Here is a 16,132-nt window from a genome sequence, read left to right as displayed (position 1 = left end):
TCAGTAAGATCAAGGCTGTTAAAAAACAAAAAACCCTCACCAAAGTCGTGCTTTTGTGGTCTGTTAAAATGTGTTTAATTTTAGCAGATGTGATGTTGTTGAGCCATCCTGGTGGCCAGCACCCTGTGGCCCTCCATCTTTGATTACTTTATTGTTCCATACTGCATACTGCAAGTTGTAGGAGTCAATGTTCTTTCTCTTAACAATTGCTGGCTTCCCAAATGCCAATTGTCCTTTGACACGCTCTGTTTTAAATAAGGGCTGAAGAGCAATAGTGAGGCTGAAGGCCTGCCATAAAAAACACTGCAGTGTTCCATGGCATTGGCAGCACACATGTGGGCATGCATTCAGCTCTCCTTGTGGGAACTATGGCTGCAGCAGGCTGGAGGTGTGAGGGACCAAGCTGTAAGGAAAGGGAACTCTAGAGATTCCAGATCTCAAAGTCCTCTAATTGAAGATGACAAGAGCCTGTCTTTATGCAAGACAGGCTAAGGAAAATCTGCCTCACCCAACCCATTTCTCCATTGTCCCCAGCAATAATAGAAGTGGACATGGTATATAAGATTGCCTTACAAAAGGCAAATATATTTAATAGTGTATATACAAATTGATGGTTCAATATTGCTATACAGAGCAGGAATATCTTTAAAGAAACCCTGAGCAAAAAGGAGGATGTAATTTTTATTTTACACTTATTGCAACATTATTTCTGGTATTTGTTTGCTATAATGACTAATAAAAGGAATATGTTAAAACCAGATGTTAAAATAAAAGTGGGCATTCTTTCCATTTGTAGCTTATTAAGAAAAATCTAGAGAAGAGAGTTCTGCCCCATCAGCTTTGGAAATAGATGTTTAACATGGTAGAGAACAAGCTGAGCCTGAGTAACCCAAGACAACCAATTCCTTTAGCAGAAAGAGTGTCTTCTGTCATCAAAAAGAGCCATCTGGAAGAGTGTTGGCTCCCTGCCAGGAACAAGCCTTTAACAACCACTCGTGGTGTGCCTGAAGTTATAATGTTCATAGCGGCACAACCTGGAGTGTTGGTAAAGGTCCTATCGGAGGGGCAACGTATTCCTCCTCCCGCAGCAGCCGCAACAGGATGTTCTTCTTGTTCTTTGGCCAGCTGTAAATGTGAGTGTTCTGCAGCCAGGTAGGCACATGCTCCTGAAAGAAAACACAAGGAAAATAAAAGCTAAATCCCATAAATCCTTCTGAATCTCTACCAGAATCTTTCAGATTCCGTCACACCCTGCCAGGGAAGATTTAATTCTGTCTGTTGTAGGCACTTCCTGTAACAACAAGAAATGTTAATTTGGCTTCAGAATTGTATTTGGGTTCCTAAATAAATGAACTTTGTGTGATTCCACAGCTTGCCTGTCTCTCTTCTGCCATCACGTTGGCTAATTTCACCATGTTTCAAAGGAAGTCTGATGTCAATGACAAGCATCAAAAAGCTTGTGAAAATAAAGAGAGGAGAGGAGAGGAGAGGAGAGGAGAGGAGAGGAGAGGAGAGGAGAGGAGAGGAGAGGAGAGGAGAGGAGAGGAGAGGAGAGGAGAGGAGAGGAGAGGAGAGGAGAGGAGAGAGGAGAGGAGAGGGAGAGGGAGAGGAGAGGAGAGGGAGAGGAGAGATTTCAGTGCTCCTAGCAAGGAAAGGCTGCCACCTTAGTAGCTGCTAAAGAATCCATACAGCATGTTCAATATTGGGATGAGGACCAGTAGGGAAAGTCTGGGACACCACAGGAACATTCCACATGCTGGCAGCCCTCTCCCCCTCCCCCTGCACCTTTCTTCACCAAGCACGGTGTGCTCTGACCAACTGAGTAGAAGGCTGAGGCTGATGCTGAGCTTGAGGAGAGACTAATGCATCTCCAGATTAGCGGGGTCAAACTTCCACCAATCCCTGCATCCTGGAAAAGGTGCAGTTCTTCACAGGGGTTGGCTAATTCCCATTAACATAATGAAGCTGGGTCCACCATGGCACTGGAGAGTGACAGCCAGCTAACGGAGATGAGCCTGCTCAGACCTCATGTTCCCATGTTCCCACAGCCTTGGGAGGTTTCCATATGGACAGTCTGGATGTTGGGGTGAAGGGCTATTATAATACCAGTAATTAACAAAGGAACAGATCCTTGACCAAAACCAGTTCATGGTCACCATAAGACAGAGAGATTTATTTTGGAACTGGAGGCACCAGAACCTAGACGAAATGAGACAGCAGGTAAGCAACGTGAGGAGCCAGGACATCCAGCACTTGGTCCCTGGACCTCTTATTTAGCAGTGTTTTCCCAAGATAGCCCCTGTTAGGAGCACCACAGTTCCTGTCAAGCTAGTGGAGCTAGCTCCATGAGGGCAGAGCAAAAAGCTGCTGGCATGCACATCTCTGGCACCTCGCCAGGGGATGCCCTGGCATGGGCTGCACACGTCCTGCTGCCAGCACACAGCCTAGCTGCAGTCCAAACCCTTCATTGCCATGATCCTGCTTCTCAAATTGGCTGTCTTTTCCTTGGCCTGTACAGCTGTAGGAACAAGGCTGCATCACTTTCCTTGCTCAGGGAGCAGTTTGTGGTACTTGATGCAGCCACTCTGTTAGAGATCCAGGATTTATGTATAGGAAGAAGGAGGTGAGTCACACAGGCACCTACAGATCCATTAGTGTGAACTCACCTAGGCTGCTGAACAAGCAGCTTTGTGACTGGCAGAGGTATCTATCAAACCTGACCTTCCTCTTTCTCCAGTGCCTGAGAAAGGATAGGCTCTGGTCAGTGGTCTCCTAAAGGGAAGGTTGTTCTTCCAGATGGACATCTCACTGCACAGGGGTAAGATCCCACAGCATTCCCTTTGGTAGGAGCAAAAATAAGGCTCCTGGCCTCCACCTGCTAGTCTTTTTATTTTGGCATAGGAACGGATTTTAATCTTTGTGAATTTAAATCCTTTGACAAAGCTCTTTGGAATTGGCCAAGAGACTCATATGTGACTGGGAGAAAGAAAGATAACTATGTTTACATGCACATACATACCATTGTTACATGGAATTTGTTTCTTTACTAAATCTTGTTAAGAGCTATAGAAGGAAATGCAATTAAATATGGCAGGGGTTTTACCAAATGAGCCCTTTCTCTACCTTTGATAAGAAACTACATTTTTTTGACAAAGGAAATACAGGAGATATAGTCAGTCTAGACTGCAGAAATGCATTTGATAGAGGTCCACGTGGATAACTCAGTTAAGATGGAAATTAGTGTGAGAAATGTGTAGTAGGTAAGAAATCAGCATGTGGGGAGATATCACGAAGAGGTGCTATTCATCCAGAGACAAGCTCTGTGCCTTGCTGCCAAAACTGCTCGTGCAGTTTTGTTTAATCCCCTCCATAATGAAGTCAGTGCAAAAAGCACCTGGACATCAATCAGCTCTGGCAATAGTTTTAACTTGAGGGAGGGTGTGTAGGGGTAAAGGGTAGCTCTAGCTGCTGTTTTTACCCAGAGTGAGAAACGGGCTGTTCCTTGCCACACAACAGCATCTGTCACTGCAGGTGGGAGTAATGGGAAAATTGTTTCTGTCCTTTACATTTTTAAAATCTGGCTGTGTATCTGTGAGCTGAGAGGAAATTCTCTCTATGCCATAGGGAGAGTATTTGATAACTCCACAGTTCAAACTGGTAGGAATAGGGCAGAGTGTATTGGTGTAGAGGACAGGAGGGTTCAGGCTGTGACAGCAGAGCATGGTTTGACATCTCCTGCCATCAGGTGATGACCAAAGCATTAAGCTTCCTCCAGATGAGGAGGACACAATTCTGTGGTTTGTTGTGATGCAAACCTTGAACCAGCAAGAGCCATGTTTCCTTTAGCAGTGTAGGACTGGAAGCTGGAAATGCCAGTTCCACCTTAACCGTGTGTTGCACATTCCTCGCCTCATTATTCAGTTTCCTAATGAACGCTCCTTGGATCACACAGATCTCTTCCTGTTGGAGGTCGACTAATTTTCACATACCAGCAGTGCTTTATGATGTGCTGTGTATGAGATTAACTCATCTAATAGCCCCATCCCCAGATGAAACCTCCAAATCCTAATTTTCTGCTTTTTTCCACTGCCAGCTATGCTAACACTTGAACGTATAAAGGACAGTACAAAAAAGACAAAATTGAAGTAATTTGCCTGCCAACATCATCCAATTGTCCATGTACTTGGCAGGTTTTTAGGTACCTCACTTCCTCTGACTGCCTCCAGACTTCATTACTGCAACTTGTTCAGGCTCTGGTGCTCTCCTTCCACCCATGATGTCCCCAGTTACATTATCATTAAACAGCTAGATGAAGGTAGGTGATGTACCAAAGGATTATGCTGAGAAAGAGACTAAACTTAACAGCAGTAGAAAATGCTGATCTGCATAATTTAATGAGAAAGGCACTTCTTGAAAAACTGAAGGGTTATGTGGACTACAGAGGAGGGACAGGAAGGATTCCAGGAGCCTGATGCCTTGATAGAGGCAGCTGGATAAACCAACCCTGGAAATTCCTTACAGACCACTGTCTGAGAGAACTGCTGCTATACACTAAAGAGTCTTCTAAGAAATAAAGTTGAGCCCAAATTAACATAACTTACTGTTCTGTCTCAGAGCCCCAAGACAGCTATAGTGCCTCCTGGAACACTTTCCTCTGCAACCCTTAAAGTGCCATGTGGCTCTAGACTGTGTGGTCTGTTCACATGGCGGGCACTCAAGTAGCCCCAGGGTCAGGAGCCCTTTTCCCCCATCAAACCCTGGCTGAAAAAATGCTGAGTGCTTTTCTGCCTTTGGCCTGCCCAGTTCCCACCATTGCTGTCTTCCAGGTACTTACTTAAGGTAAGCAGCAGACTGAGATCCTTCAGGAAGGGATCTGAATGACATGAAATACCAGAGGTACTGTTCAACCCACAGGACCTCACATAATTTACAAACCCAGGGACATATTTTCAAATTTCTGACCTTAAATTTCTGCTTAAATAAAGAACTTCATTACACTAAAATCCACAAGTGTGGTGGGACTGCACAGCTTTGATAAAATTTAAACCATTGATAACATTGTTTAAATTTTGATGATAGAAAATTTGGGCACCCAAAGAAATATAATGTATTTTACTATACTTTTTTTAAATGCAGCTGTACCTAGGGGCAACATGATAGCTAACCAACAGTGCACAAAGCATTTAGTTATGGATACAATGCAGGAGATTGGGAAAACTATAACTGAAGTCTTTTAATATTTTGTCTTTGTAAAAATCCAAGAGATTTTCTGAGTGAGGTAGAAGAGATAGGAATCTGTTGCATTACTTATTTCTTATTCTCAAATGAATCTTCCAAACAAGTAAGGAGGGCAGATGAAACTGCAAGTCCTAAAAAATCTTAGTTTGCCTTTGATGGGCCCGTCACAGTTCAAGAAACAGCCTAGTACTTTAGTATTTATTATACTCTTTATTTTTATTTTCTCAACACGCCCTCTTCCAGACCCTCTCTTCACATCAGTCATAAATCCTGCCCATCTCACTGATCAGCATTGCATTTGGACAAATTATAAAAGGGTTAATATAAAAAGCGTGCTTCCTGGAGAGATTGCCCCTCTCCATTTAAATTCTTTCAGTGCACAAGGCAATTGGAGTTTTAGCTGTACATTCATAATCAGAAATACATTTATACGCTGATTTATGTTGTGGATGAAATGTTTTTTATTTGCATGTACACAAACCTATGAACTTTGGAATACATAAACCTATAAGCTTTGAATATTACTTGCAGGCTGTTAAGAACCAAGAAATTGAGTGTTTTGGTTTTAAGATTCCATCTGCTGCACTGTGATCAAAATAATATGCACTTAATCATGTGGAAAGTATATAAGCATGCGTGTATGTTACCTTTTTGGCATTTGGGAAAAGCACAGGGATGAATCTGAAGTTCATACTTCCTTGCTGTATAAATTCAATCTGCATCTAGAACAGAACAAAAAGCCAGTTTTATTGTAATAACATGACAGTTTTTCTCTGCATGCATCTGAACCCTATGTATAAAAACATTCCTTGCTTACTTAAACTGCTCTTCTGTTAAATGAGTTGATCTATTGCTGGTGGACTCGGTGTTGTTTGGTTTGGCCACTTAATCTAATTCTTCATTGCTACAGAAAGGGTACAGGAAAGATCTGTCAACATTTCTTGAAAATTCAGTTTCATGGTGTGAAATAATTGTGGGCTTAGCTGCAGGTGCAATCCCATGAAATCCATCTCGAACTGGTGCAGCCTGACTTGACTAACATCCCTGTTTGGCCTACAGATGGGTGAAAGATTTCAGCCAGAGGCCAGGTCTGTGTCTGAGCCAGGGCCCAGCCTGTTCCCCATGGCCCTGGACACAGGCATCCCAGGGCTGGTATGGACAGCAAGGTACTGCTGAGAGCTCAGCTTCTGAGAAACCTGACTGCAGATTCCAGCTGGGGGATCAGATGGGTTACAGGCTGAGAAAGGCAGCTAACTGCAAACCAAGGCAGAAAGGATCAGCTTCATGGCTCTATGGGCTCTTCTGGGCTAAATGTACATCCTGTCACAGGCTGTGGAGATGGGTGTCTGGTCCTCTGGCACCTCTCTGCACTCCCCAAGAGCCCCACATTGCATCTCTGGCCTTTGCTTTGCAATTCCATCCTTCAGTCAGCTCTACTGCTGCCTAAGAAAAGATCTCAGCTCCAGGATGGCTGAAGCAACAGGGGCTGGTTTAGAGGAGGAAGGTCAGGCACTGTTAGATAATATTGTGCTCAAGGCTGTACAAGGGCTCAAGAAGGTGAAGGAGGGGAAAAACAGCGAACAATAAAGAATATGAAGAAATAAGATGAGCATGGTTAATAGGATTTTTCTTCCTTGAACCTCTTAGCAGATGTTAATGAGCATACGGAGCTGATGAGAGGAAGGATTAATGAATTCCAAAGAGGGGTGTTTAACTATGGGGATCAGGAAAACAAAGCAAAGAACCTGCCATTTGGAGACAGATTTGTCTTTTGAGAAGAAGAGACAGTCTTTGTAAAACAGCAAAAGCATGTCCTTGCTTACCATCCTGTGGATGTATTTAGTATGTAAGCCGTGTTCATCCCTGTCCAGCTGGGATTCAGCCCCTTCCACATCCTGTTTGTATTTTGGACTGATTGCTATGATTATCATCACGGTCTTCTGTTAGGGAGAAAAGCACTTTCATGAAATTGAGAAACGTGGCGTGTTTGGTAGAGGCAGATCGGAAATCTGCCAGTTTGTGTTTTAAGTGATCTTTGTGTTCCTGGCAAACACAAGAGGATCTCATTCATTCTGGCAGGAAATACAGGAGAACTCACACACTTGTTCTCCTCGTTATTTCTCAACAGCTCAATATAGAAAATCTAAATGTCAAGAGATGTATTAGCAGCTACCAGTTGACACTTGGAATCCCTGTCATAAAAAGCTACTTTTTATCAGTGTAGAGTGTCTATGTGCATACACAGAAAACTTTTGTCTTTAAATTCAGACCCAAATGTTTTCCAACAGCTTATGTAGAAGTGCATCTCTTTAGTCATCTACAGCATTTTATACAAAAAGCTGCTAAAGACAGTGGTCTGTGGAAGCTACTTCTAGGGCTGTCAGTGGCAGAAATTATGTCTTTTCTTGCTGATCTTAGTGGCAAAGTGTGCAGAGAGGTGGCTGTGTAGAGAGGGGGGCTGTTGTGGATGGGCTGGGCAGGTTTAGGGGTACCTGGCAGCTCTGTCATGATGGGCTGAAGGCAATGCTCCTCCACCTTGCTAGGACAGCCCAGATCCTGCCTCTGACCTGTTTAATCCCAGCCCCACACTGAGCTCAGGTTTCCAGAGAGGGGCCATCCTTTATATCTGGGAAACATCTCTCCTCCTTAATGGCAGGCCACTTGAAATGCAGCAGATGAAAGCTTCCTACTTGTGTTTACCTGGGGCCTGCCTTTCATCCCCAGCACATGAAGCCTGTGTAAGGCTTCCAAATCCTACAGTCTGCCAGGCATGTAATTAACTCTTTCCTTCTGTGCTGTATCAAGAGAATCTGCCCCACCATAGGGTCAAATATGGTAAGGAGCCATTATCCCTTTCACTGGTTCAACATACTCCTGAATTACTTTTGCTTGTGCTTGACATGTGTGTAAGCACTTACAGATGTTGAGGGTTTGCAAGAGACATGCCCAGTTGCACACTTTCCTCTGCTTGTGTCCAAGCAGTCCCTTCCTCCACACACATGTAAGGGTTTTGAAGTTAGAAACTGCCTCTACAGTCAGTGAGGGAAACCAAATTTTCTGGGGTGGGTAGTCAGAAAAAGATCCTCAGGTGGAGGCAGGAGATTGTTCTCTGCACACACTGGTTTCTCTTACTGACTGTGCACAAGTTCCAGAGGAGATCTGCCAGCTTGTATTTTAAGTGCTAATGATGTTTTTGGCAAAAGCAAAGTCACCCTGTCTTCTGGTTTCATTACCTACATTACACACAGTGAGCCCCAGCCTAATTTGTCCTGATGGAAGCCCCAGTAGGCATGACTGCATTTCCATGGCAGAGGTCCCAGGCTGGCTCTGCATGCAGTTGTATCCTGCCTGCATGGACACCTGCAGGAAACCTGTGTAGGGCTGCCTCAGATGGCTGTGTTTCCTTGCTCAGGTGGAGGAGAGTCCAGCACTTCTGTCATCCTGTTCCTGAACCATGGAGATCTGGCCAGAGTGAGTCAGAGACCCAGTGGACACTCAGCAAGGCAAGAATCCAAGGAAGGCAGCCCATGATGGCTCCTGTCCAGTGACAGAATTGCCAGTTTGCACCCAGCTGTGCTGGTATAGTCCAACCACTTGGCTTGATCCTAAAGGAGATGTGCACTCACTGCTCAGGGGACCTTCAGAGGAAGTTGTTGCTGCTGCAGGGAACAGCACTGGCAGCAAGATAAATCTCTGGTTTACTGCTTAGATAGATACAAAGTGATGAGAGCAAATCTATATATCAACCAAGAGAATACCAATTTCCAGTTTAAATGTAGGATGGTTTATCCAGAAGAAGCCTTCAGCGTTTTAGATACAGGTAAGAGGGATGAACATTAGCCATGACTATGCAGCCTGGGATGAAATACAGGTATCATTGTAACCAAGCACAGCTAAACCCCACTATTTAAGAAGGGGATGGAGGAATAACTTTTCCAATGGCAGCTTCAGGCTGGATGTAACAGGCAGCAATAGAATTCTGCATGCCACGATTAGCCCTTCATTTCTTAAAGAAAGAGCTCTGGGACCATCAGATACAGATGTGAGAGAGATTTGCCTCTCTCTGCGACACCTCTGCCATTTCTACAGGGGCAGGGAAGACAACAGTAGGGTCTTGTATTTTCATTCTGTCCCTGCTGTGTATTAGAATAATTCAACCATTTTCCTCAGGTCACCTCTGCTATAAACAAGGTTAAATTGCCCTTACATACATCACCTAGGTAGCGCTCCATCCACTTAATGATGTCAATACCTCGTACCGTGTCCTCAAAGATATCAATCTGCAAGAGAATGAAAGTCTGTAGTGAGCATCCCTTCACCTTTCCTCCCCATTTTAGAGCACTGATAGAGCACCTACTCCTTTATTTGTTTATGACAAGCATTTCCAATTTCCTTAGGAAAAAAAAATGTGAACATGCACGTCTCCCCTTTCCATGCAGTCTGAATCAAGCTGGGCAGGCAGCAGGCAGAGAGGGGCTGCTGCAGGCACATCCTTGGGCTCTCAGCTGGCCCTTTGGTTGGCTGCCCTGCCAGTGCCCAGCTCCCAGGCATTTTTTACTGGACAGAACAAGGTGCTGCCCACCTTCTCCATCTGTATAGCTGCAAATGCCTGCTATTTTCTGACTGCAAGGGTCAACTGAGTGGGAAGCTTTAGCTTCATATTGAACTAAATATTCAGGGTGTGTGGTGGGAAGTCAGCCAGGTCACTGATAACCGGGTGCAGTTACCCAGACTTCAGTGACAGACTTCACAGGACTGAATATGACCAACCCTGCTGGCTTCTCTGCACAGCCAGTAAACCCAGGAACCAGCAATCAGTGACTGTGACCAATGGAGTAATTATGAACTTCTCCAAGTTTTTGAGATAAGGGTCATGATCTGCTCTCACGTCTCAAGTCTTTCTTTTTCCCTTTCTGAATGCAGAGAGCCCACTTGTTTCCCTGCTTTGGGGCCATTTTGCTGTATTTGTTACTCTGCAACAGGCTCCAAGTGTGCCTGTCCAGCAAAGGTGCTACTAATGAGCCTTCCACTCTGTAAAGCTATGGTGCCCAGAAGCTTCCTTATGAATTGGTCATAGTACAGAACTGCTGGAGAGAAGTATAATTGCAGTCTCTGTAAAAAAATCTTTGATTCATGAAAATAAATAAGCATGTGCAAAGCTCCCCACTGAGTCTCATTCAGTTTAATGATAGCCACTTGCTTAAATGCTTTCCTGAATTGGAGCCAAAGACTGAAGGTTGAGGGGTCAGGTAGCATATGCTCTTGAAATAAGAAAATATGAATCAAGATTTTGATGAACACTGAATCCTAGAGCCTCTGTGGGCCTCTAAGATGAAGCAAACCCATGAGAAATTCAGTAAAAATCAGAATGGGTTATGGGATTAGAGAGTATGACACAGACCTTTTCAGGCCAATGATTTTCAGAATCTCTTTTAAAAGCATAACAAAGCAAAATCACTTTTAAAGGGATAACAAAGCAAACAAAACCAAGAGATAGGCTGTTTCATTAAGTTGTGTGAATTTTAGAATCCACTTTTAGTTCTTTTTTAGCAGAAAGTTACTCACATCTATATAGAAGAATCAATGATATAACAGCATTGGAGAAAATAAAAGGTAGGATGGGAAGAACGTAAAATTGACCTTTTGTAATCCTGATATTACAGATCACATATGAGACAATATTAATGGAATAGCTCACAAAACCTCATATTAATTGCCCATCTGGTGTCATTAAGTGAAATTGTCCAGGATCATTATAAAAGCATATTTCAAAGCACAAAATTCAGTTAAATGAAGAACAAACAAAGAGGCAGATCATTTAAGTTACAGCTTGCAAAACCGAGGCTAGTTCATCCTATCTGTATCTTCTTTAGCCTACAAAATGTGATGATAACCAGAAAAACATTTAAATGGACAGTGTATTGCTTCTGCTTTTTTTAAAAAAAACTCTTCCCTGGTTGAAAGCCATTTTTTTTTGGGAAGGAATACTTACAGCAGTTTGAAATCCATTTACAGACAGGAAGTTCACAAATTTCATAACCTCCACTGCCGTATCCACCGAGTAGGTTATAAAGACCTTGCCTGGGAGAGAGAGTCTGTATGAATACGTAACACATTTAAATACACCATTCAGGGGTGAGACTGTCACAGCCCTCCTTTAAATACACCATTCAGGGGGTGAGACTGTCACAGCCCTCCTTTAAATACACCATACAGAGGGTGAGACTGTCACAGCCCTCCTTTAAATACACCATACAGAGAGTGAGACTGTCACAGCCCTCCTTCTCCACCACGCTGCAGGTTCTGCCCACTTAGGTCTCTTTGGATTGTTTACAAAATGGATGTGGGATAGTGCAGTGGCTCAGTGTTGAAACCGACCCCCTGTCACAAAGCCCTGCTCTAGATTTGAGCTCCTTCTGCCTTACTGGCAAGCTGTAGAGGATATATCCCTCTGCTGCTCCCCCTGCCCTGTGGCCAGAGCTGCTTTCTCCCATCCTTGGTCATACCTGAGCCTGGGCTCTCACCCACAGCTGGAGTTGCCTGCACTGGCTGCAGCCAGCACAGCTTTCCCCAGACCCACTGATATGACAGAGCTGGAGGGGCCCTTATGCATGTCACACTGCCTGTCCTTGGAGCAGCACTAACACCCTGTGCAGGCAGGGTGCATGGCTGGTGACAGCAATGCCCTTGCCCTTGTGGGAGGGGTTTTCATGGCTTTGCATCAAGGTAAAGCAGCTGGCTGATCTAATCCAGCTGTGCATCTACCACAGATGACCCTGTTTTACCCAATAATTCCTCCATCTAGGACACACTAACTGATAAAGTAGGGTTCATCCAAGAGTGGCATCTGGTATCATCACTCACTCCCCTGCAGGCCGGAGAGGTGTGACTCTCTGGATTTGAAAGGTGATATGCAGAATGAAGAATAAAGGAAAAATCAAAACCTCAGGAGAGCTGTGGAGGGTTCTTAGCAATGGTACATCTCACGTACTAGTCAGACTGGCGTTCAGTAATAAGCTATTTTTCTGAAACCTAACTTTCCCCTAGGAGTTGGAAGGTGAATGCATCTGTGGTGCTGGTGGCAATAGAAGCATGTCAGTCAGAGCCTGTGCTGCCCTCAGCATGTCCCAGAGTCCTCTCCAAACTCACCAGTTCAGGGAGAAACTGAGGTCAGGGTTCAACATATTTGTCTGGTTTGGGACAGGCAGAAACACTTTATCCCTCAGGCTTTGTTTGTTTTTAGTCTTTTACTGTAAGCTCCAGCCCCTCCTGCCTCAAAGGGACATCCTGTTTAGCAAGGAGTCATGAAAACAATCTGAATTTACTTTTTGTAAACAAAATAACAAGCAATTAATGACCACTCTGTTTTCAGGATTCAAGGGGGTAATTCCATCCCACCAAACACAGACACTCACACCCAAGAGATGTGGTGACACTTGGTATTTTCTTTTCTTGTTGTCTTAGTGTCATTTCTCCTGCCTTCTCCTCCCCCCCTTCACCACTCTGGAGCTCTCCCACCTAAAGCTGTTGGGCCATGCTGTAAAATCTTGCACAGAACAAATTTGCTAACCACTTACGCAACTCCTCCGGCAGATTGCTGGTTCTCAGAGTTCCCCTGGCTGCAGGGTTACTGAGAGGTCTTGGGACAGCAGCTGGAGATGGAAAATTGTCAGAAGGACAACCACATGCTTCATCTGGTCCACAGGCCTTGGGGGGCAGCTGACCATTGGGTGGCTGGTTGTATAGCTGGTTTCTACAAAGAAAAGCAATGGAGGATTTGCCTAAAAAATACTTATTTTTAGGCAAAATTCAGAATTTCTTCTCCTGTTAATAACACACTGAGAACTTTATCTGCATATTAGCTATGAGAAGTTCTTGCAGAAATGCTTGGCTCAGCACATCTGCTTAGTTACCACAATGTCTTTGGAATGGATACCTTGGTGACAGGCCATCACAAGAAGCAGTTTATCAGAGAAACATTAATCACAGGAAGTAAGGCACATCATAGCTGAAAGCTGTTCAGTTTGCAATTAGCAGAAGCAAAGGCTGTTTCTGAGTGAGAAATAATGGCATGTCATGGAAGTTGTTATGCACATATGGAAGCGGGGTGGCCCTTGGGTAATGTCTTCCCATTATCTAAAGAACCTTTCATGGCACCTCAGATGCTCTTATGGTGTCCTGTGCAGTGCAAGAGGCTCAGAGAAAGCTGGAGACTGGGAAAATGGGTCTACAAGGGCACTCCAGCTCCAGCTCCACCTCTGGAGGGCCTCCAGCCTTGGACAAACCCAGTGTTTTGCCAAAGGGAACAAAGTTAATTTCTTGTCCAGCAATGGCAGACCCAAGCAAGAGTTTCTCATGTCAGGGACTGGCATTCCAGACCTGCAATAGCCTTGGCTAATGTCTTCTCCATTGTAGCAAACAGACAGAGAGGGAGGATTTTAGGAAGCTTAGCAGTTCTTGTCCTACACTTTGGCTTCAGATTTTAAGTCAACAGGAAGGTGAATCTATAGAGATTTTTACGCGAGGTGTGCTTGCAATCTGCTGGGTTGAATCTGCTGGATGAGTTTTAGGTTTCTCTGAGAGCTTTTCCCCACAGAGCCATGATGCTTAGTCAATCAAGACCACTCTCTTTTTTTTCCTTAGCCTTCCTTAAATGAATGATGACAGGCTGGTCGCAGCATGTTTTCTGTTGTCACATTAAGATTTGGTTTATTCATTTCAGTGCAGATGTTTTCTGTTACAAAATACTCTATAGGCAAACATTACCAGCATAGAACTGCTGTTCCTGGAGTCAGCCTGCAAGCAGCAGCCACACAGCCACAGGACAGACCCTGACTATTCTGGATCTCTTTCAGCAAAAGAAAGTACTAACAAAAGCAACACATGCCTCATCAACGGCCACAAAAAACACTACCTGGTGGCTAAGTTACAGATCTTCCCAAAACTCCACCTTATTTAACATATGTGCCAAAAATCAGGAGTTTGGTATTAAATTTTACTACTGCAAAGAATACCCACCATCTCCCAATATTTTTACATTTTCATACAAACCCTTCAGTGCAATTCTCTCTGCTGCAGGCACTCCCTGATCCTGCTGTCACTTTTCTGTTACAGTCCTAAATTTTTTCAAAGGCCAGAGCAGAATGATATTTCAACTGACTGCCCTCTTTTGTCCTGCCCATTCTCACAGTTCCCTGCCAAGACCATGTCACGTAAGTGGACATTTTCAAGCACAGATGCCTGCAAGTTTAACACCTCTACAAGTATTGTGGCACTTGAATAAAAACAGTCTGATTTCAGATATTCTCAAAACCTGAAGCTTCAATTTGTTTTTAGATAGCTGAGTCTGAAGGAACCCCTGCATGAATAGGATTTCCCATCTGCTAATGAGATACTCATAAGAATTGAAGGCCTGGTAATTAATATCTGAAAATATATTAGTCAAAAAGCCCTGGATGAAAAGTGCCAGACATTTTGCAATGAAAAAATCATAGAAAAGGCTGCAAACTGCAGTGCAGAGATATATCAGCAACTGATGAGATTTCCTCCCTTTTTCTCTGCACCACAGAAGATGTAAGAAGGAAGTCACTGGAAGCCAGTGATTGAGTTGTCCCAGGCTGGTACAGTGTAAAGCTGAACACCCAGCAAGCCACCAAACTGACCTTTGCCCGTGAGCAGGAGAGCTCTAAGGTTTCAACGGAGATATTTTTCAACCCCTCATCCATTTAACCTTCAAGCATTTATCTTCCTTAAGGCATGCATTTCAGGGTGTGCTCTGACAACCTATCAGGTATCCGGCTTTGAAGTCCTTTAGGAAAGGGTCAGGCCCCCATTGGGTGTAAAACAGCAAATAAAGAAAACAACCCAGCATCTCACAGTACAAGGATTCAGAATTCCTGGTTGAAAACCCACAAAAGCAGATCAGAGGAACTTGCACTCCCCACAGCCCCCACCCCCCCAGGCATACTTACGGGAATGGAGGAGGACCAGGGGAGGAGCACGTCCTCTGGGGTGGTCGGTCTCCAGTGCCTTTGGGAGCACGGAGGTTTGAGTAATTGGGGATGACTTGCTGGGCCGGGCGGATAACTCGCATGCAAGGTCCAGGAACAGGAGGAAGTGGTTGCGATGGCTCAGCAAAATGTTGGTAAGGAGCTCTGCCATCTGGGAGGGTGAGAAAATAAAGGCAGCAACTATCATTTCAGCCAACACATTTTTGCCTCAGTTTGTGTTTATTCCTTTCCAGGCATGTCTCAGGAAACTGAGCAGTTTGGAGGCATTTGCAGGTATCTCGCTCTGAAAGGAGCCAGATGAAGGAATGTTTTGGAGTCTGAAGCTTGCTATTTCCCATCCACATACGGCAGGGTTCAGATCCCTGCTCGGGGCTGGGCTGTTGGGACAGCTGACAGTTAAACATTCAGAGCTGCCTTGTCCCTGTTCTTACTGTGCTTCAGTGTTTTTTGTTGGTTTTTTTTTTTTTTTAATTTCATTTTGGCAATGACTTGTGAAAATGAATCATCCCAAAGTTCTCATGAAAGCAGATGCAAAATCCTGGAACAAATCAGTTTGCAACACTAAGGCTAAACAGACTGTGATTATTGTAAATGAAAAGAGGAAAAATAATTGCTTAGTTTGTTACTTCACCCTGTGTGAATTTTCTGTCAAAGTGACGTTTTAAGGACTTGCTGCTGCTCCCGTTGCCATCCGAGAGGCTGCAGGGGAAGCCCAAAGTGATAATTTTGCTCAAGCAATTCCGAAAACCTTTACTGTTGCTAGCCACACATAATACTGATTAATAACTATTGTACAGTGGAACTGTTGGCATAAACTGAAAGAGAAAGCAATGTAAGCTGTTTGTTTCCCAACTGGGGAAAAGGAATTTTTTTTCCTCTCAGTC

The 16,132-nt window shown here is 44.2% G+C and overlaps 1 protein-coding gene across 1 annotated transcript; it reads right to left on the bottom strand.

The window, feature by feature from the left end:
* Nucleotides 1-559: 559 nt before the first annotated feature.
* Nucleotides 560-15,570, bottom strand: TRAF3IP2 (TRAF3 interacting protein 2). Its single transcript, XM_058020858.1, has 7 exons — nucleotides 15,210-15,570; nucleotides 12,816-12,991; nucleotides 11,231-11,319; nucleotides 9,450-9,518; nucleotides 7,062-7,178; nucleotides 5,886-5,960; nucleotides 560-1,166 (listed from the first exon to the last, which is right to left on the bottom strand). Exons 1-7 carry the CDS (start codon nucleotides 15,329-15,331, stop codon nucleotides 1,020-1,022), a joined length of 795 nt encoding a protein of 264 aa, XP_057876841.1. The 5' UTR covers nucleotides 15,332-15,570; the 3' UTR covers nucleotides 560-1,019.
* Between the last annotated feature and the right edge of the window lie 562 nt (nucleotides 15,571-16,132).

The sequence above is a fragment of the Melospiza georgiana genome, chromosome 3, assembly GCF_028018845.1.
Source record: "Melospiza georgiana isolate bMelGeo1 chromosome 3, bMelGeo1.pri, whole genome shotgun sequence".
Taxonomy (NCBI): Eukaryota; Metazoa; Chordata; class Aves; order Passeriformes; family Passerellidae; genus Melospiza; species Melospiza georgiana.
The sequence above is the reverse complement of the archived record's forward strand: the minus strand, read 5'-3'. Positions and strand labels throughout refer to the sequence as shown.

Bases quoted from the DNA above. Each gene is read 5' to 3' on its own strand.
- TRAF3IP2 (XM_058020858.1), bottom strand. From the start codon at position 15,331: ATGCGAGTTATCCGCCCGGCCCAGCAAGTCATCCCCAATTACTCAAAC. The intron at 9,519-11,230 runs GTAAGTATTCCT...ATTCTCTTGCAG, and splicing joins TAAATGGATTTCAAACTGCT to ATTGATATCTTTGAGGACAC. The intron at 5,961-7,061 runs GTAAGCAAGGAC...GTTCTGTTCTAG, and splicing joins CTAAATACATCCACAGGATG to ATGCAGATTGAATTTATACA.